At 40.1% G+C, this 23,103-nt stretch overlaps 1 protein-coding gene across 1 annotated transcript in view; it reads left to right on the top strand.

Moving 5' to 3' along the window:
* The window catches only part of SGCZ (sarcoglycan zeta), a 517,747-nt gene that overhangs the window by 315,678 nt on the left and 178,966 nt on the right, over positions 1-23,103 (top strand). The window contains exon 3 of the mRNA XM_019553415.1: positions 15,996-16,083. Within this exon, the coding sequence (XP_019408960.1) occupies positions 15,996-16,083 (88 nt within the window). The remainder of the gene's footprint in view (positions 1-15,995; positions 16,084-23,103) is intronic.

Genomic DNA, 23,103 nt, shown 5'->3' with positions numbered 1-23,103 from the left:
GAAAAGAGAGCAGCTGATCCAGGAGCGGTAAGAGGAAACCATCTTCTCAAATGAAGCTGAGAGTGTCGCAGATTTTCCCTTTCCTACCCAGAGAATCAGAGGTGACCACTCATGGCCTTCTAGTTACTTGCAACATCAGCTGACTTATGTTTGAATGGGTCTTTGGCCAACCTGTCTGCAGTATGCTATTACACAGTGCACTGCAAGATTAGCATTTGTTGGCTGCCTTTCATGTCAGTCTAGGAGTTAACAGTCTATTGAGACACTGAACCATTTGCACTTCTCCTATTTAGTGTATCAAACGTTCTTCAGATTCATCTAGAAATAACTGCATCAGTTATTTTTGGTTCATATTTTCAGTTTTCTCTGTAAAACTGTAAGGGCTAGAAATTTACATTTTAAACAATGCAAACTTACATTCGTATATTCTTAAGTAAATCCAGGACTTGCAGGCTACAGCGTCTCTGCCTTAACTTTTAAGAGGCTTTCCCTATATACAGTTTATCCAAAAACAGCCTAAAACAGGGTTTGGTCCCATGGAGTAACTGGTACAGGTTCCTGTGCAGAGACATTAAACATTAATGATTATAGAGTACAGAAAGACCTACTAGTTTGATCCAGTTCAGACATTTCTATGATTTCAGCGAGTCCCATAATGCAAGCATTGAAGGCTTAAACTGAAACCTTGGACCTGCCATCTGTGCTGCTGAATAAATAAGTCATATTTTGCAACAGCTGGAACTCTTAAAGATACGGTTTTAATTGTGTCGTATTGCTATAATCAAACCTAGAAAATATCATTCACCATAGAATGGAAGGACCAGAAAGGAGACGTAAGATCATCAAGTCCAGTCCCCTGCCATGGGCAAGAGGTTATTGGGCTCAGACAAACTCAGTGAGATTTTTGTCCAACCTCCTCTTGAACAACTCCAGGGATGGCAACTGCACCACCTCTGTTTGGTGTCCAGATTCTAGATACCAGAGAAGTTTTTCCTTACATCTAGCCTCAAATTTTTCCTCAACTAGTTTGTGCCCATTGGTCCTCATCCTCCCAAGGGGTGCCTTTTCCCCTAGATCTTGGTGTTCACTCCTAACATACTTGTTAACTTGCTATCAAGTCACCTCTCAGTCTTCTCTGAACAAACTGAACAAACCCAGTTCCTGGAGTCTCTCTTCATAGGGCCTACACTCCAGGCCCCTGATCATACAGGTTGCCCTTCTCTGTACCCTTTCGAGCTTATTCACATCCTTCCTGAAATGCGGTGCCCAGAACTGGACACAGTACTCCAGCTGTGGCATCATCAATGCTGAATAAAGGAGGAGGAGCATCTGACTGGATCTATTTGTAACACATCTGCTGAGACAGAAATTCCTATCTGCCAGCCTATTCATCCTTTTTATTCTCCAAGCTTCTGGCATTCCATAAAGACACTTGAGTTCACCCCTAGTCATTTCAGATTTTTTGTCACTGTGGGAGTGTCTCAGGGCACAGAGTCCAGTCCAAAATTGATATAAGACTTAAAGGCACCTTTGATTCAAGTCCAGTTCCCTGCAGTTGCATGCAACAGTCATAATGTTCCTTCCAAAAACCATCTTGAAACCAAATACCCCTGGTTTCACTTGCCATCTTGAAACCCCCACTACTTCTGGAAGGCTGTTCCACAACTTCAAACCTCTGTTGGTTAGAAAGCTACTTCTGTAGCTCTTTTAGACTTCTGTTGCACTAACAGCTCTCCATTCCTCAATAGTCTACTTTTCTTCTTTGCATGGAAAGGGGCCTAGTATCCCCCAACCATATGTGGGGGAGAAAAGAGGGGAGGGGGGCAGCAGCAGTATAGTTATTTGATTATCAAGAAAGAGGGAAGAACCTAAATGAAGATTAGGGCTAAAAACCAGTTTAGGAATCTGATAATAGTAACTCTGTGAAATTACTAATTCCATGGAGTTAATCCCCACAGGGGAATAAGAGTGCTAGTACTTGTAAATTAATCCAAATTAGGCAGCCAGACTCTAAGGGTACACCTTTACATTGACCTAACTAGGATTATTATTCATTACATTCATGATGAATTCCTTTTGATCCGTGATTCAGCTTGTACATGCCAATCGGTGCAAATATGGGGAGGAGGGGGAGTGGATTAATTCAGACCAAAAATGGCAGGATCATTCTGAGTAGGTGAGCTAACCTAGATTGGGAATGCATTAGCCCAATCTATCAAACATCTGCACGTATTTGGAGTACTATCTTGGGCCTGGGAAAACTCCATGTTTGCCCCAGCCCTGATCCTGCACTCTTCCTACCCTCCCAACCCTGAACAGGCCATTTTTATACCCCCACTCCCAGACAGACACCACTCCCATGGACCCATAATCCCCTGCAGGTCCACTATCCTTCCCTAATCCTGCCAACTGCCACCCATTGACCCACAACCCCTCCTTATAACGCCTACCCCTCTCTCACCCGGACTTACACTGTATTCTCAGAGAGGCTCCCAGAACTGGGAAATGTCTGCTCATGCTGCTTCTGACCTACATAAAGTAAGCTACATGATCATAGACTGCGTGCAGCAAATAACTTCATGTACTCCAACTAAATGTATTGATAAAAAGCTTTCACAAACTAAAATTAGAGGGAAAAAAGCTCACCCAGCTGTATAATAGTTAGTTTATCCATTGGAAATATGTAGTTACTACACCTCCTGAACATGAATAAATAATTATTAAAAAAAGAAACCATGCAAGTGAAATCTGTGTTTGAAAAAGGTGAGATAAAAAATGTGAAATTAATTTTAAAACCAACTTTTGCTTCTACTTGTCTGCTTCATTTCTTTGGCAGTTAAAATGTCTACCTTTTATACGTTCACCAGCATTTGTCCACTGTAGTTCTGAGCATCAAGTTTTAATTTGCTTTTTCTCCCAATCAGTGAATCTAAAACAAATATAAGTGTCCGAAAGTCCAAGAAGACTATGTCCACTGCTACCCCTGCATCTAAGGATTTGGTGACCTGGTCGTAGAAGGCTACCAGGTTGGTCTGACAGGACCTTTCTCTAATGAATCCATGTTGGTTGCCCCTAAGCATAGTCTCCCCTGCTGGCCCCTCGTGAACATGTGCCAGAATAATTCTCTCAAAAAGCTTGCTCAGGATTGAGGTAAGACTAACTGGCCTATAGTTTCCCGGGTCCTCCTTCCTCCCCTTTTTGAAGATGGGAACCACACTGGCCCTCTTCCAGTCCTCCGGCACCACACCAGAACACCATGAGTGCTTATAAAGCCATGCCAGGGGTCCCACAATGACCTCAGCTAATTCCCTCAGTACTCTAGGGTGGAGATCCAGCTGATTTGAATACATCCAGTCCCTCCAGAAGTTCCCTAACTAGTTCCTCACTAACCCTTGGCCTAGGTGTGCCTCCCCTGGGGCCTGAGGGGGGCCCAGAGGGGGGGGTGACTGTTCTGGTCCCTGCTCAGGAAAATGGAGGCAAAGAAATTGTTAAATATGTTAGCTTTGTCATCTGGTGTGACTTTACTGAATTAGCAAAGTCATCATTGGCTAATGAAATATCTTATTTCTTGGACTTAGTTGTTTGAGACCCATCATTTGGTTCATGACATGTTGGTATTGTTTATGAAGTAGCTTTCCTCCAGTTGATTTGGTTTTCCTTTGGCTAGTGATCTAGGTGAAAATCTGGTGTTTTGTAAACTCTAGGTAACCCTAATTTTATGGTAGAAATAATAAAAATTACTAAGCATTTAATTAGGGTGGTATATAGAAAAGATAATGAACTGATTCTTTTCATACCTATGGAACTGGTGATAATTATGTAGATGATCAGTCTTGTAATTGTGGAATGAATTAATTTGACTTTAGGTTTTGTCTGAATATTTACACAAACCTGATTCTGCAAAAATGATGTGTAAAAAGAAGAAAAGTCAAAGACAATTACTGAACAACTTTTGTTCATATAGCCATAGATTTCATAGGCATTAAGGCTGGAAGGGACTTCATGAGATCATCGGGTCCAGCCCCCTGCCCAAGGGGCAGGAAATCAGCTGGGATCGGATCACCCCAGCAAGATAAATATCCGAAAGAAAGGAATAAATAGGTAGAACCAATCTTAGTCTGCCTCCATCTAAGTGGCTTTTACATGGCTTTTAGACATCAAAAAATCACTAAATGCAACCCTAATCTGTCTCCTTCCCCTTGCTGACCCCCCCCCCAATCCCTGCACCCCTTTTCCCTCTCTCCCCTCTCATCCCATCCCCACCCACCTATTGCCTGGTTTTTCCTAGCTGTGAGTCCGGGGCCATAGACCCCTGGATGACAGCTAATCCACCTAGGAGCAGCACCTCCTCAGATACTGAAGAACTGCAAATTGGTGGTTCTCTCTCAGGTGAACAGTTAACCTAGCAGTTAAATTAATCAAACTAGCACAGCTCAAAGATAATCCTAGCCTGAAGTGGCTTAACTTCAAGATACCTAAATGGCAATTACTACTAGTAAATGCGCCTTAATATGTCATCATTCAAGTTTTCAGTGCTCTTAACATGATCTAATTGTAATATATAATCTCACCCCCTGATAGGCATTGGTCTTCCAAGGGTCATGACACCACAAATCAAAGTCCATCAATCTTAAAAGGTTGGCTCTAGCCCTCAAGTAGTGTTGAGTAGATACTTCTACTGCTCAGATCTAGAAGCTATGTTTAAATATTTGTGTTATAGGTTAATATTTTATGAGATATAAAAATGTTTTTGAACAGAAAATGAATGCTTAGTCATCAACTAACTAAAGTTGTCCTATAAATTTGATACAGCTAGCTAGGTATGCTGAAGGAGCTCCCTGCTGTATCCACCATTGTAACATTGTTTCACTGAGACAGAACATATATTATATCTTGTTTTGTTTTTCATTAAGTGTGTCCTAAGGCTAAAGTACAAAATAATAGTTCATAGTATATAGTACATTAACTTACCTAAACTACATTAGGTAAGTACATTATCTTACCTAAACTAGTGATTTATTTAAATAAATGGAGTCAAAATATAAAATGTAAATTGTTTTAGTTTTCCTGGGTGGATATTGGCCATACCCTTCAAAGGTGAGTTAATTAACTTACCGTACTGGTAACTCTAAATCTGTCCAAACATATTAAAACACTTGAATAGTTGGCAACAAATGTGAATCCTGCTATCATTGCTTATGAGTAGAGCTTGTTAATAAAATGACTCTTTATAAAGTCATCTAAAAATACACTGCTGCCCTTTCGGATAATTACCTCATGATAGTTTTAAAAGACTTCATAAATAAAAATTGAACTGTGTCAGTTCTATACTGTGATATAATAATTAAATGGTAGTAAGTTCCCTTGTCCTTTATCCCAGAAAAAATGAGTCCAAAATGTACACACCTAAATAAATTACCTTATTCCTCCTAAACATTTTATTTTGGTGCCAATTTTTTTTTTTTTAACTGCTTTGAGGAAAAAATGGTCAAAATAGTTTGGTCAATCAAGTGGTCATATCTATAGTGCAATTGTATCATAGATTTTGTACCGGTAATAACAAATGATTTCCTTTTGCTCTGGTGTTATGTTAATTTTGGAAAGAAAAACATCCAGGTAATTATTGCTTGCAGCAGAGGCATAATTGTGATGACCTAACAGCTAGTAGATTTGTTATATTACATGAATGCATAGTGATGCCTAGTTATACCTGACCAGCCATCTGAATGTTGTACTGTCTCCTTAGGAGGAGGAGAAGGTAGAGGAGGAGGAAAAGAAGGAGGAAAGGAGAAATATGGTTGTGAAATTACGTTTTGCATTTATAAGGAATCTTTGGCTTATGAATCAAGCCTGGTTTAAGTGCAACTGAAGACTCAAAAAGCAGCAAGATATTTTTCTATGAAGTACATGAACTGGAAAGCATGGAGAGCTTGCAGTAGGAAGGGCCCAAACCAATGTCCTTTCAATCAATCAGTGTTTTCATCAACTTCAGCGGGTGTTAGGCTTGGTCCTAACTATATTAACCCAAATGTAAAAGAGTTATGAAAAATGTCTGTTTTAAGTGGCAGGACATATTTATTTATGATGGAGCGTGTGAAAGGGCAACATTTCTTGCTCTGCTGTTGTATCAGTGAGTCCAATTCAGCGTAAGATCTGACAGGCATGATAAATGTCCAGGTTGGTTAGACTGTTTGCAAATCTAACATACTAGTCTAACATTCCTAATTCAGCAAAGTATAATTTCAAAAACAAATATTCAAATTCCCTACTTTACTAAAAACCTGATGAATAGACAAAATTTTGCAGTGGTTTTGAAGCATACTTCAAAAAGTATTATAAGAATTAGCTCCAATGTTATTTATCTATCTTATATTTTAACATGTTTTTTAAATCATAGAAACGTGTAATTTCTTTCTCAAATTGTTCAAATGCATCTGCTCTGTATAGACTTGATTCAAATTTTGAAACAGAAAGCACTTATAAAGAAACACAGGACTTTTTTGTGAAAAGCCAGTTTCATAATCCTCATGAAAACAGAGTGTAATAATTTCAAATTAAGGCACCCCCAAACCCTTCACTCTGTATAGATATTTTATTTATTTATTTATTCATTTATTTGCAACTATGTAATTTTCTTATGACCACATTTCAGTTCCCTTAGTCATATGTTGATAATATGCAGGAATGTCAGTCAAAGATAATAAAGTACCCATGGAAGTTCATTAATTTTAATTAGGTTAACCTTGCTCTGCAGGAAAAGATAAAGGAATTGTAGCTTTTTAAGATCTCTTGTATTTGTAACTAAATTTAAATCTATGAGAGCCTTTAAACTATTTCTGTATATACCTAATAGTTTAACTGTCCCCTGCCTATCAAACTCAAAGTGCAAAATTGTTTCAGGTAAATAACCTGACGACAGTGGGATCCGATATAGCTAGTTTGTTTTTAATGTATTGTACTGAAATCTTTTAGATCTAACGTTTCAAGTATTGTCTTCAATAAACTATCTGCATGCTTCAATTTAAGCTCCACATCTCTGCTGTAATCCCTTTGATTTTATTAAACATTGCTGTTGTTAAAGACTCAATAGAAAGACTAAAGAAGAGAAGGAGCCTGCATTCCTGTCATGTTGCTTTTAGTTAAAGGCAGTATAGACTTTGATATATCCTGTACCTATTTAACACGTCTTCTGACTGCCAAACTTAGCTAGCACTACACAAAAGACATCCAAATATTCTGCTGATGATAAATTATGTTTTTAAAAGTATGTTCTATTTAAGACCTCACCTTTGGTTCTGTGAAGTATCACTTCTTGTATTGGTATCAAAGCATTATCTCAATTTAGTATCATTCCATGGCTTGTTGCATGTGCCAGAAATACAAGATTATAATTTCACTACATTGGGAGCAAGAAAAAAGGACTGAAAGATGAAAAGTTTTTACTCTGACACGAGACAGGGTAAAAATGCACCTTATAAAATAACTGAATCAGAATTACTGCATTAGTTTGGCACAAACACATTCATAACCATTTGGGGAAATGGAAAATATTGCTGTCTGAATCTAAGAAAATTATTTTTTGTTTGAAAAATTCTCTCTGCAAGTCTGCCATAGTGTAAAAGTTTAACTTTCATTATATCTACTTTCAGTAAATAGTCCCAGTAGTTTGTCTCTCCCTCCCACCCTTCACATAGATTCAGAACTTTTACTTGCTAAGGTATTTGAATCATGAAATCATTTATCGAGGGAATAAAACCTTAAATAATCTCTCTCTAAAAATTTTAGATTTTATTTTTTTAAAGCAAGTTGTTTGTTGTGCCTGAAGCAGGCCAAATGCTTGAGAGAAACCAGTACTACACTAAAGGGATTGGCTGCTGTAGGAATGGAGGAAGTGAATACAAATAAAATCCTCATGTGGATAAGACAACCTGTTCCACTTAAAAGGTTTTCATAGGTTTTGCACTATCCAAGAAATTATTCCTATAAAAGGTTTACAAATACAGGTAATCTCAGTACAAGCGTACAGAGTACAGTGACTCCTATATGTTGTACATGCTGCGCACACCCATACGCGCTATTAAAGTGACTGAATAAACTCCAGCGCAATTCAAACCAGAGTTTATTGCTCCCAGGCATGCCTTTTGTATGTGCATCTGGGACCACAGCATGCTAAGCCAGGGTGGAGCAGCCAAAGCTGGCAGGAGGCCCCAGGGGTCAGCTCGACAGCACAGGACTGCTTCAAACTGGCTTGACATGCTGTGGAGGGCAGGCTGGGGCACAAGAGTGCTTCCATGCAGGGCTAGCAGCAAGCAGTCCCCACACAGAAGCACCTTTGCACCCCAGCCAGCCCTGTCAGCATCTGCACATGCACTGTGGCAAAGTAAATTACTCCACCATAGGACAGTACTTGTACGTGGCAGTACTAACCTATGGTGGAGTCAATTAGTTTACTCTGGCCTAATAGTCCGCATGTGTGGACAGAGATGTTTTAATGCAAAATTAATTAGTCTACTTTGCCTTAAACTTAGAATCATAGGAAGTTAGGGTTTGAAGGGATCTCAGGAGGTCATCTAGTCCAACCCACCTGCTCAAAGCAGGACCATCCCCAACCATATCATCCCAGCCAAAGATTTGTCTAGCTGGGTCTTGAAAACCTCCAAGGATCGAGATTCCAACACCTCTCTGGGTAACCTGCTCCAGTGTTTTACAATCCTCCTAGTAAAAAAATTCTTCCTGATATCTAACCTAAACTTCCCTTGCTACAACTTGAGACTGTTGCTCCTTGTTCTGTCATCTGCCACCACTGAGAAGAGTCTAGATCTATCCCTGTTCCCTATTCACCCCTCCCACTAGCTCTCTGCCTCCCAGCTTCATGTTTCCACCCCCCTCTCCAACCCATCTCTCACATGCTCCCAGCTAGATCAGGGATAGAAGTTGCCTTTAGCGGCTACTCACACTGCATCGCATCCTGTCCTGTGCAGGCCCAGCTGTCAGTAGCCATGGTGCCAGGACTGTGCAGCACCAATAGGAAGCTCAGCTGCAGAAGGGGGTGGATGTGGGGGTGCACAGTAATCTGCACTGTATGACCTGGTATGGCCCCAGCTGCAGCAGAGCAGAGAGGTGCAGGATAAAGTCCTCCTTCTCAAGCTCCCAGCAGCAGTTGGCAGGCCAGTGGGCTGGATAGGATTGATTCCCCCTCCCCTCTTAGCCCTCAAAAACTCACCAAAAGTTATTAAGTTAAGTGGACCTGAAGCCCAAATAATTGTTCACTTCTGGGTCAAGAGCTCCAGAAGCCACCCAACATTAATATGTAACAAAGCCCTAAGAAAACCTGGGGGAATATCCAGTTTCTGTTTCTTACATGCATTCAAGATCATTACGGATTTCAGTTTAGACTTTAGGCAATAGACTTTGGCAGTAATTGGTGTCTGACAGTGAATAACCTAAAGTAAAGTGGGCCTTAAAAAACACAGTGCCTCCCAAAAATGCCCATCAAGGTGAGGAGTGCCCATCAATGCCCAAAGGTATGCTTTGCTACCTTTTAGGTAGGTGTCATCTGAGGCTCCCCTACATGTGTCATTTGTCTATTGTTGTCTGCTGGAGGAGGAAGTTGAACCCACCTCTCCTGTTCAGATGGCTTTTGTCCCAGTTTGTGATAAGAAGGTATATGTGCAGAACTCAAGAATGAGCAGAGGCTGAATTTGTTACTGAAGATGTTATCTGGGGAGTTAGGGAAGGCCCTATTTTATCACGTCTTTCCTTGCATATGTTTAAGTAGCCTCAAAACCCCAAAAAATAATATTACCATAATGGAGACCTTTATTAAAGATTGTTCCTTCTCAACATTCTATGTAGGAAGATCAAAGCAAATTTTTCATGCAATATGAATATTTTTTAATATAGAGTGTATTTTTTTAGTCTGTATGCCCCTGATGCACTAATAATGGATGGGAGAGGCCAGAAGGAGTCATGACCTGACTCCAACTTTTTCTTACCATTTATGAAAGAGTAATTTGTATAGTCACCATCATGGAGCTGGAATAGTTGTAGAGTGTTTAACCTCTCTCTTCAGAAGCTGTAAAGATTTTTCTTGTCAAGAATCATCTAAGGCTCTTTGATACCTTGCAATATATGTAATTATTACTAATGTACTTTTCAGTAGCTCCTGATTTGGCGGCCTAGATACATTATGAATCACATATGAGTAACTACACTATAGTTCCAATTCTGTGTGAGTTTTTTAAAGTATTTTTCCACTGATAGAATTCTCCTAAATTTGAATGGATGAGGAAATTAATCTTCTGTCTTTCTGTTCTGTGTCATTTGTTTTGAAATGTAGATTTAATTTTATTTTCACAGGAAAAGCTCAGTGATCATATTTTGATGATAACTTTCAGCTGACTACTTTTATCTACACTCATATATTGTGAACTATCATATCCATTACTGAGCATTAAAAGCCCACCAAAAAAAATGGCATGTCTAGTGGTTTCAAGAGAGTGATCCTACCTTAGCACATTCAAGGTCTCATTTAGGTTTTTTTCTTAGCACAGGTTTCATCTCACATTTGCCTTATACAGGTATAAGTTCATTGACCCTCACAAGGGCCCTTCTCAGTAGACTGTTACAAACACTAACTTCTATGAATTTCTGTCCTTAGACAGAATGGACCAAAAAACCACCAAAGCCTTCTATTAAGCCCTATGGGTGAAATTCTAATTCCACTGAAGTCAATGAGAGTTGGCCAGTGACTTCAAGTGAGCCAGGATTTCACCCTATGAGTACATGCGTAAGATGCATGATCTCAAATACAGACTGATGTCCTCATTTTTTTCCTTATTCTTGATGGCTTATAGCTGTCCAGGGTGGAGTGAGAAGAGTAAAGATTCAGGACAGGCTTGTACCTTGATATTTTCATGACACTGTAGTGAAGATTCTAAGTCGTCATTTTGTAATCAGAGCACCATCCCAAGAAAGTTGAGGAGTAGAGAAATACTAACAGGAAAGACAAGTACTTCTAAGTAAGAGCGAAGATAAAGTTAAGTAAGAGGGAAGAACCCTTCTAATCAGAAAAAGTTACTGAGAAATCTAAGCAATCAAATGGCTGCCTCAGTAAATTCCAAAATTTAGGTTCTCAGTTCAGAAAGAAAAGTAGATGCAAATAACTTGTCATGGTAAGGGTTTGGTTTTTCTGGATAAGGAGGCTCTTTCTCGTCTGTCGTTAATTAAGCAGAAAGAAAAGGGATTTTTAAAGATACATTTTTGAGGTGTCAGCCACACAGCTGTCTTTTACTACAACCTCTTGCCAGAGCAGCAGTTGCCTGGGCTAATGATCTTCAAAGGTCCATAAGGGACGCGGAAATCAAATTAGTGCTGAGAAAAATATCCCTAGCAGCTGCTTTTGTTGCTGATACGTCCCTTGATATGGTCATAGTCTCAGCTCAAATTGTTGCTTTGAACACAGTGTCTTGCAGACAGTTATAGCTCTGCGCCTGGAAAAATGGACAAGCCAAGCAGCACCTTTCATCTGCCAAGCTCCATGAGGGCAAGCTGCTTGGCAAGCCATTAAGTAAGGTAGTTGCATAGTCCAGTGATAGACAAACATATTTACAATGCTAGAAATTAGGTCAGAGTATGTTTCTATAGACTGACTAACATTTTGAGATTAAAAATCGGGGGAAATCAGTAAGAGTATTTCTATTATAAAGGAAAGCCAAATGAAAGGTCAGAGGGAGGTGTGCTAAATTAAAGTCTAATTCTAATTCATCATTCAAACTTTGGGTCCTTTAGTGCTTCCCAACGAAAATGAGGGGAAAAGGAAGTTGGGGAGGTGGGAAAAAGGAAGATAAACTTTTCTGGAAAGAGAGAAAAACTTACTACAGGTGCCTTTAGCCTACACAATTCTGCCCTCCCTGACTGTCCCGCAATACTTAGTTCCATGCTGGGATTTGGGAACTCCAAAAGAAACCTACCTGCAACCGAGGAGTATTAAAAGAGAGGTAGCCAGATGGTACTCAGCAACAGCAAAAGTACACGCTGGAGCAGGGAGAGGTCTACAAAGCCCTGAAAAGAGCTCCCTTCAAGGTGTTACACTCCCACTCAGACACCAGGTGGCACTGCTGTCTTCTGTCTCTGCTTCAGTACTGCTTACAGCTGCTTCCACCATGAAACTTCAATCCATGCTGGCTGCTGGAGTTTTTACCAATGGATCAACTTTTTAATGGAATTTAAGGACAGGCATTTTTAGCCTGATTTTTTTACTAACCATCTTAAACTTTATGGATAGCTGGCAACCCTGGATAAGGCTCCTCCATTCTTGTCAAATGTAACTGATAGAATGCCATCTTCATCACCACTGAGCTGTTCATCTAGGCCAATGGTTTTCAACCTTTTTAGATTCAAGGCACCCCTTAGAGTGTGTCAGCTCTTCACTGTCACTTATTTTTGACTAGAAAAACAGAGCTATTCTTCTATTGCAAAAAACTTAGAAAGACCACAACAGGTCAGAAAGTTTTCTACACAATGCATTTCTCTTTGAAATGAGTGGGGGAGGGCGCGTTCTGAATCATATTTGCACATTGTATGGCACCCCACAGCACTCTTGAAAGGATGTCAAGACACTCTAGAGTGATGCAGCAGCCTGGCTGAGAATCACTGATCGAGGCAGACCCCAACATTATAAATTTAGATAAAGAAGATCATTAGGAAAATATTTTTTCTAAAAGTCTTTTTTTCCCCCTATGGGATTTGCTCTCCACACATGAGATGATCTATTTTAAAAAATAAAAATATACTTTCAGGATCATACAATATTCATGAGATCCCTGTTTTGGCCTGTTTGGAAGTCTTTGATTTCCACAGGTAAAAAGCAGCTGGACTCTGCTGCTTTGTTTTCCGTTTTCCCCATTTCTGCTGCTTCCCCCATTTCTGTATTTTAGATGACAATATCAAACAGTTCCCTTCTCAACCCCCTACTCTGATAAGCCAAAGTAAAGATTTTACAGTGACTTGATTCTTAGGGCTGTGCGAAGCTTCAGTCTGTGACTCAAATCAGTAGAGATTTGGCCCAATTCAGAACTGTCCAAATTGGTTCGGAGAGATTTGGAAAGAATCAGTGATTCAGACATATATACAACTTTTAACTTTTTTTCTACATACCTCTAAGTAGCAGGTGGCTCATGAATGCTGCAGTGGCGGGGCAGATGAAGCATTCCACAGAAGCACAAGGGGCTCCCCAGCACACTCAGCAGCAGACCTGAAAATGGACCAGAAACACTTCCGGTCCACTTTTGGGTCTGCCAGAGAGCATTCAGGGGTCCCCCCCAAACCCTCTTGGCTTGGCGATGGGCACCTGGGGTCCCCCCATGGCTTATTGCCAAGCCAGGCAGGTGCAGGGGGGGTGGGCTTTGTGATTCCCAGTGGACCTGGAATTGGACTGGAAGTACTTCCAGTTCACTTCCTGGTTCTATGCTTGGCACATGGAGGGCCCCTCACCCCACTCCTGTGGGACACTCCATGTGCTCCAGCATCTCAGCATTCACAAGCTGTGCTGATACCTCAAGGTATGAAGAAAAAACATTTAAAGCTGTGTCTATGTCCATATTGCTGATTCTCAGAATCAGCATCAAATCTTCAGATTCAGCTAATCGAATCAGGACAGTGATCTGAATCAACGAATTGAATCACTGTCCCTGATTCAGTCTGAATCCAAATCCAAATCCAAATCAAATAGATCCCACTTTGCACACTCCTATTGATTATATACTCATTGAATCCATAGTAGCAACAAGATGATGCATTCTGACAAGATAAGACAAGCTTTGACCTTGAGGAGCTACTGACACAATACAAAGATAATTGTGCCTGATAACTGATGAGAGTAAAAGTGTGGTAATTGTTGGGGGGGGGGGTTTCAAAATAGCAGTAAGTTATGCAAAATTTTACGTGAAACCTTAAACTGCTTAACTAAAAAAATTGGAATGATTTAGGTATCATAAAGAAGTTCTCAGGATACCAAGGACAACTACGAAAAACCAGGACTGTCCTTGTAAAATGTTCTGATTTAGACATGTAGGAGATAAGAAACAATGTGTGCCTATAATTTAGACTACTGAATAATATAGGCATAGCTAGGCTAGCTTTCAACTGAATATCTTGGGTCCTGCTAAAAGTATAGCCAGAGAAGCATGATATTTGACATGGGCTGAAAAACTCATCCAAGAAATTTAATGGCTACTTGCAGTTAGGACTTGCTGAGTTCCTTGGTAGCAGAGTAGACTGCTAGTAGTACTTAAGGTAGCTTGGCCATAGCTGTGCTAGAAAGCGCTCACCTTCCTTGCCTCTTTTTTTCCATCTGCAAAATAAAATAACAATTTTGTATTAACACGAAAGACAAATAGTTTAAGTTAGGTTATAATACTGATTAGCTGTGACCAAAGGAGAGTAGTATATAACATAGGGGTGGCAAAATATGGCCTGCGGGCCAGATTTGGCTCACAAGGCACCTAAGAAGTTTAAAAAAATAATATTTATGTGCTCCTAGCTGCTATCAAAGATGGCATACGTCAGGGGCAGTAGGACCCAGGGGAAGCCAGCAGGAGTCAGGAGAGACCAGGCTGGCTCTACCCCCCCACAGCCGCTTCCTAATCCCCCCACACATGTACCAAAGCCTGTGCCTGCCGCTGCTTTCTCTGCATGCAGCTCATGGTCCCTGGCTGCATCACTGGACTGCAGGAGCATAAGGCCATGCTGGTACCCTGAGGCCAGGAGTGGGAGAGGTGTGTGTGTCCATGTAATGAGGGAGAGGAAGACAGAGACAGAGACAGAGAGCAATTAAGGAAGGGAAGAGAGAGAGAGAGAGTGTATATAATGAAGGAGGCACACTGTGTGTGTGTGTGTGTGTGTGTGTGGTGAGCAAATTACACAGTGTGTGTGTGGTGAGTGAAGCACACAGTCTGTGTGTGGATGTGTGTAGTGAGCAAAGCACAGTGTATGTGCAATTAGGGAGGGAGAGGAAGAGTGTGTGTGTTCGTAGGGTGAGTCCCACATGCACAGCCAACCATACACATACACCCACACCCCCCCTTGCAGTGGTATACACACAGAACCCCACACCCTCTGACAGACCCCAGCCATCCTCCCCATGATTTCCCCCAACAAACCCCATACCCACCCACACCCCATATATCCACACATACCAACATGCTCGCTCACCCCACACACCTAATCTCCCCCTCATCCCCCATAGTATATAAGAGTACAACTTCATTTAAAGCTATTATATACAATCACCTCTATGCACACTACACAAACACATGTAAATCAGGACAAAATATTTTTTTTAAATCATTAATGAATGTTGTAGATGTTTGATTTTTTAGACTATAATTTGGTGTTCTTCTGGTTCTGAGGTGGCAAAACCCCTTGCAGAAGGGAATATTTCTGGGGGTGAAGAGAGGGGCTTCCAGTAGGAAAGGTTGGGGCCAAGGGGTGCGACTCTGGGTCCCAAGATGGTAGTCAGGGGGCAGGGTACCTGTCAAGGGGTGGGACTACCCATGCAACCCTCAATAGCTTGCCAGAACTCTGTGAGCAGCCCTCTGCCTGAAGTACTTACCTGCCCCTTGAACTAAGATAATAATGTAATGATAATATAATGTATGATATAATTAATACAGCATATACCCTAAATATATACTTATGGTTAATGTAAAATGCAACAATTAGTTCTTTTGAGCTTATACCTATCATCCAAACATGGCCATGATAGAAAAAAAAAGAAATTAATTTCAACCTTAGTCTCCAAAAATAAAGTATTTTAAGCAGCAAGAACTTTCATTTAAAATTGGATATGTAAAATGTTTTGATTTAATTATTCATGTTAAATAAGAATATCCTGTTTGGAAAGAGTTGCTTCTCCTGTCATGTGTGTGTTCTAGTTCTATCTTAATTTTATGATAATCCTTTTTTCATTTTTTTGCCTTACATATTTTTCCCAGGATAGCCCGCTGGTCTTACAGTCTGACAGGAATGTAACAGTGAATGCAAGAAATAACATGGGACAATTAACTGGACAACTAACTGTAGGTGAGTGTTATCTTCTATAAAGATTACATGCATCAGTTTAGCCTTAGTTTTTTTTCTGTGGTATAAAAGAGAAAATAGTGGTGAAGTGTTGTGTTACTCACATGCACTCTGATCATCATGATAGGCATGATTCAGCTTTCATTAAAGTTGGTAGAAAATAGCGCACGTCAAAATAAAATTGTGTCAACGACTTTAAGAAAAAATGATAATATTGTATTGTTTGGGGGAAGCTTATCACAAAAAAAAATCTGAAGTGTTTCATCAGACAGGTTTTCATGGAAAATGATCATTAATTCTTTAGGTTTCTCTCTCTTACGGAAGTACTGGCTTGGGTTCTCTGAGTCCTGCATCATGCATAGGGTTCTGATCATACACAGGGTTTTGCCCAAAAGGAGTTGTAGAATCAGAACAAAAGGTTGCAAACAGTATAAACCTGTTAGCATTTCTGTCCCACGCAGCAAAGTGTGGGTGGTGTGTGTGTGTATTTGGCGGTGGGGATAATACAGCACTGTAAAGCAAGAAAAAATAGAATCATATTTTGAGTCCTTAGTGAAACTGTGTTTGTTGTAACTTTATTTTACAATTGAAAAGACTCCAGATGAAAAGAAAATTCAAAATGCCCTGATCATCACTATGCCTATTCCTATCCTTTTTTTGTTTCCATGCATTTTTTATTTCCTTCTATTTCTCTGTTTTCATTATTTACTATTATGTTTAAATGTATAGCAAATGGTCACATCTACATGAAACACTTATTGTGGAGCAGACTAATTTGTTCTGCAGTAAATGTTGCACATCTACATGTGCACACCTATTAGACTGCAGTAAACTAATTAATTCTGCAGCAGGATAGTATTTGTAAATACAAGTACTATCCTGCTCCAGAGTTTTTTATTCTACAGCAGTATACTGCCCTGGCTGGCTGGGGCACAGTGCTAGCCCCACACTGAAGTACACTCATGCCTCAGCCAGCCTCTCTGCAGCATGCTGAGTTGGGGTGGGGGGAGGGGCATTCCCAGGCTACAGGCTGACCCCTGGTGCCTCATGCCAGCAGAGCCTGCCCTAACCCAGTGCAATATGCTGCAGTCCCCACTGAACGTGCAAGCAGCATGCCTGGGAGCAATAAACTATGGTGCAATAAACTCCAGTACACAAAGGTGACCATTATTGAATGTTCCCTGCAAAGTAGATAGGCAATTGTGAAAGAAAGTAAATAGGCACCAAGTAACTAGTGATGGCCTTAAGTGTATATGAGAGAAATATAGGTTTAAACAGGTTTGTGCTTGTCTCTATGCCTTTTTCATTGTTTTTTAGCACAGCTCTATGACTTTTCAATATTGTCTTGAAATTATTTGATTTACCATGGGGGAAATACATTCCTATTAGTAACTGATACACAATATTAATGTAGCTTAGAATTTCAGTAGATTACAGAGAATGCTGTAGTATAAAAAAGTTATTTATAAAAATAATGCTACTGGATTTGTATCATTGCTGTCATCAAATATTTGTTGTTTTGTCCATGTAGCAAATCTTTTAGATAGAAAAATTAAGCAGTGAAAACAAGCTTCTGTTGCTGGGAAAAGGATATTATAACAAGATTTTTAATGAAGACTTTTTGTGTCTAATGTTTTGAAAACAAATACAAATTAGAGAAAAAAATATTTTCTAGTTTGTATATTTGTTGAAATATACAACAAATATATGACAATATTCATTCAGATGTAGATGTTTCCTTTGGAATTCTGAATGAATATTGTCATATTTTTCATAAATTCCCAACCAAAAACTGAAAAATATTGTTTAAATTTAAGCTACTCAGAACATCATATTTTCAACATCGTACAGGTGAGTGGAATAGTTATACAAGATGCTTTAAAAAAAAAGCAAACTTTGAAACTTTGCAATTTTGGTATAATATAGAATAAAAATAAATGTAGAAATCATTTAGTTTTTCATTAAATGGATTTCTTGTTTTCTGATCATCCCTAGCTCTTACTGCAAAACTGTGTTCTTCCTTACTTCATTGAAAGTAAAACATCCAATATGTTTTAGACACACTATATCTTAAATTCCTATGTTAACCATTACATTAATATCTCACATATAAGTTATAGCCATTTAGAAAAAAATGTCCATTCTCTGTCCAACATAAATATACATAAAGAAGTGCTATTGAATTAAAATTAGGAAAGATATTATCCTTTTTATTGCATGAAACATTATTTGAAAAATCTGTGTTTTAATGGAAAAAAATGATGTCTTGTTAGATCCTAGGTAATGCATGCCATTAGGTTTTATTTACAGTGTAGAAATTACTATTGTAGGAACAGTTACTCTTGTTGGTGTGATTAAGTATTCTGTTGCAATGTTTAGTTAGCAGACTTCTGTAACTTCTTCACTTCCTAAGACTTACTGCCATCCTTTTAACAACATCCCATTTGAAACATCAAAATGATTTTTTCTTTAATAGTATTAAAGCAGATAAGTAGAGATCAAGTATAATAAAACAGTAGAACTAGTTTTCTGTGGTAGATACTATTTTTGTTCCTATGAGTACATCTATTTGGTATATGAAACGGCCATTAGTAAATCATTTACTATTTGGGACAATTCTAAATATGGTATCCAAATTCATGAATTAAAAAGAAATCCACACATTCACTCAATTCAAACAAAACAGCCCCAATTAGACAATATAATTGTAATATATAATAAAGCTAACTAAGTACTACAAAGGTAGTAGATAAAAAGTAATTTATTCTAGCATTCCTATCCTGCCGTCTTACAATGAAGTTGGCATATAGTAGAGATGAATTGGTAAAGAACAAGGCTGCTCTGCTGATCATGAGCCCTCCCAGAGGCAAGATAATGGTATCGTCTCCTGGCTAGGTTTTTTGTTTGTTTATTTTTTTTTTTTACATGATTCTGACTTTCCCACAACATTCAAAGCAAAAAGTGTTTAATGGAATATGGAGGGCTTATCTAGCTTTTATCAGCAGTATGATTTTTGTCCCCCATTGTATAAATGATACCCAACTGTACTGTTCATGGCTACATGGGAATGGACCAGAAAAGCTTTTGATAAAAGCCTATCAGCATTTCATTAGTTGGGATATTTAAAAATAGTCTTTCCCTGTGGATTTGAGCATGACATTATATAATAAAAACCATCTAAAATTATGAAAGCCCAATGGCTCTAAATACAGTTAGGCTAAAAAGGCTGAGATTTATTTTTACTTAAGGGGAAAAGCAGAACCTGTTTTACCTACTTCTTATATAGGAAGTATATGTTTCTAAAGCCCATTTTCCAGGCATGTGTTCCTATTCCTAATGACTGATAACACTAAACTACCTATATTCAGTGCAAATGGGTGATGACAAGAGACTTCCTGATTTGTTTCAATGACTGAAGTGCTAACACGTAGATATGTTTAGTTTTAGTTTTTGATGAAGTCTTGTTTTGATTCAGAATGTGTATTCCAGGACAGAATTGCTTACATTTTCTTTTAATTCCTTCTTTCAAGTCATCACGGTGTTAATATGTTTGTCATGATCTGACACTTTAAATGCTTGGTATTAAATCTGGATCATTACATCTAGTTCGGATGACCTATTATGCTTTGCTTCTGTTGAGTTGGGAATTTTACTTTAAGCATGTGAAAACTTCACTTGATGTTGCAATATCATTTATGAAGATGCACCATCTGCAATGATTATCTTACATGACCACATCAAATGGCTATGCAAAGGTAACCAGACTTGCTAGTGGATACAGATGAGTAGAAATTAAGCTAACAATTGTTTGATCCATATTTTACTTGCCAGCGCATTTATGGAACATACTTCTGTTCCTTCAAATAGATTAGATTACCATATTTCCAGTTCCAAGAAAGAGGATGCCCATCAGAGGGTATATAATTGTGGGGGGAGGGCAGTTTCTAACTGTTACAGTAATTGACAAGTGTTATTGCCTCAGAAATTAAATGTAAAACAAAACTAAAGCCATAGCTCTCCCTAGCCCTGCCAATGCCCCTCACTCCCAACCCGCAGCCCCCCATCCCTGCTGCTGCCCTTAACTCCTGACCTGCACACCCCTGGCCTTGCCAATACCCCTCACTCCTAACCCACAGTACCCTGCCCTCCAGGCTATGCTGGTGTCCCTCACTCCCAGCCCACTGCCCTCCATCCCTGCTGGTACCCCTCACTCTTGACACACAGCCCTCTGGGGCTGCCGAGTGCCCCGCACACCTGACCCCCACCCCACCTGGTGCCCCTCACTCCCAAGCCAAAGCTCCCCAGCCCTCCAAGTGCCCCTCACTCCTGACTCTCAACCCCCTGCTCCCCCCAGCCCTGCCAAAGGGGCCTCCAGCTGATCCTGTCCCAACCTAGACAAAGCGCGACAGCTGTGGTGGCTCCTGCTCATGCGGATGGTAGCAGAGCAAATCTGGCCCTGGTGTGGGCTAGAGGGAGGAGGGAAGACCTGTGGCACCCTTCACCCTGGGTTGGGCCTCCTGCACTGTACCAGGCAGCCTGCCATGCTCCCCCACAAGCAGTCTCTTGGCTGCCCTGCTCCAGCAAACACAGGCTCCAGCCCTAGTGCTGCTCACCCAACCACACAGCTCCTTTCTGCCCCCATCCCCTGCTGATGAGGAAGGCATCTTCTGTCAGCCCTGTTGCAGTCCCAGCACCCAGACACCTTCCCCTAGCACTAGCAGGCATCCGCTTTCCTTCACACACCCATCCCCTTCCACAAACACCTGCCACATGAGCGCACACCCATACAAACACACACAGCCCCCTGGACAGTCCCCTAGCCCTGGACCTCCAACTACTGATTGTCATCGACTTGCCTTTATCCAGCAGCAGGGGCCACTCCCACTACCCTGCCTGGCTGTATACTGGACATGTGCATGTGCACGGAGATACACATGCCACCCCCTGCCTCTAATCAACCCAAGCAGCTCCTTGCAGGCTGGAAGTCTGCCAGCCTGCAAGGGGAAACCCAAAGCTTCGTCCTTTAAAGAGGAAAATCCATGTTTTTCTGCAGTGAAAAGAAAACCCAGATCCTTGGTAAACATGCACACTCACTAGGGCAAGCTAGGAAATGCAGTTCTATCAGCAAAATCTTGGATGTTTGTTCATATCTCAAAAAAAACCCCCACCCAGATCAAGTCCAACCTCCTGCACTTGTCAGGAATGAGTACTGGGATCATAATACTCCAGCCAGATATCTATCCAACTTCCTCTTGAAGACCCGCAAGGTAGGGGCAAGCATGACCTCCCTTGGGAGCCCATTCCAGAGCCTGGCAGCCCTAACCATAAAGTAATGCCTCCTGATATGAAGTCTGAACCTACTCTCAATCATGGTGCCAGCTCCAAGGACCCCACATGACCTAATCCAAGTCCCTGGGCTGGGCACACATCCCTCCTCTCAGAGCATAACCCAAATCCAGGTAACAGTCCCCTAGCCAAGAAAATCTGAAAGGGAAGGATGCGTCTTTCCTTCCCAGCTCCCCACATTCCTTCATGGGGAAGGGAAAATGGGTGCCTAGCACTGAGTGTGATGACAGCATGGATCCTGGGGGGACATGTGTACCTGGGTTCTATGAGCTTGCCACAATGAATTTTGGGGTTCGTTTCCCAGAGGAAAGATAGAAACCTGGCTCCTGACCATGATCCTGTTTGCCAGGCCCTCTAGTAGCAAGTCATAATTATGTCGGTATTACAGCTTCACCTGCTACTCCTCTGAAACTGGTCTAACTTCAACACTGCCTAAGAATCCAGATTTAGAATGGTTTAAAGGTACCCTGTAACAACATCCTGTCATTCTTATATACAGAAATGGTTCTGATATTCTGGTTTATAACTGCACTTCTTGCTAAGGCAGTCCAATACTGAAAACATGTAAGTAATCCTGGTTTCTTAAAGACATTGTATTTAATTTTATTAGTATAAACACTTAAAAGATCCTTAAGTAAACATGTTCTTGTGTTAAAGCTGTTAATGTGAACACCTGTGAACTATTTAATTGGTCTACAGAGGGTGCAGATTATCTGAAGACTAGGAGGTTGCTAACTAGAAGTATCATTTGTTGTTTGTCCAATGTTATATGAAGAATATAAAGGATCTACAATAACATTATTGGGGGGAGGGAAGGGGAGGGTTTTTTTTTATCCACAACTTTGTTGTTAGTATAAGCTGTAGGGGCTCTTTATTTCTGAACACAAGGTCACAGGAATAAAATAAACTAGTATGGATATATTATACAAAGGATTAAATTGTTAACTCATCCTAAAAGTTGAACATATAGAAAGAAAAGGAGGTTCTCGTGCACCTTTTTGGGAATGAGATTTTCTGGAAAAGTTGCATAGGAAGTATATCTACATACAGTTTTAGCTGGTTAAGAATCTCAAAAACAAGACTTTGGTGACAAATTCTGTATAGTCTTAAACACTGTATTTCTTCATGTGCCAAATGGATGTAAACTGCTACTGTTACTTTCCATAAATATAAATGTCTACCGAAGTGTCAGGTAGTAAAAAACCAGGATTCTGATCTTGAGATCTGAATTGCTACACTGGTCAAACTGTAGAAGAATGATCATTTTGCATCTCAAATACTTGGAAACCTGCTTATGCCAAGTTAAGATAGATCTAAAGAGCAAGAAATAAAATATTAAAATAAGAATGGGAGAGTAGATTGTTGTGAAGAGGCAGGCAGAAAAAAGGAGAGATTTTGGTCATGTAGGGAGACAGAAGGCCATGTAGTGAAACTACTAATAAATTACTCAATTCTGCAAAATCCTTAGGATAACGAAGTGTTTCAGTGCAGGATGGTAATAAAGCACATAATTAAAACATCTTGGAGCACATCCCATTCTATGAGGAGTAAAGGAGGAAAAAAAAGTATTTAAAAATGGGAATTGTTAGTACTGAAGGATTTGGTACGTGCATATATAAAAAGTGTAATGTAAACGTAAGGCTCTGTGTTGTTACAGCAATACAACAGCACCTGTTA

Source organism: Crocodylus porosus, unplaced genomic scaffold (genome assembly GCF_001723895.1).
Source record: "Crocodylus porosus isolate Cpor-Errol unplaced genomic scaffold, CroPor_comp1, whole genome shotgun sequence".
Lineage (NCBI taxonomy): Eukaryota > Metazoa > Chordata > Crocodylia > Crocodylidae > Crocodylus > Crocodylus porosus.
Note: the sequence above shows the minus strand (reverse complement) of the source record. Positions and strands in the feature narration are given on the sequence as shown.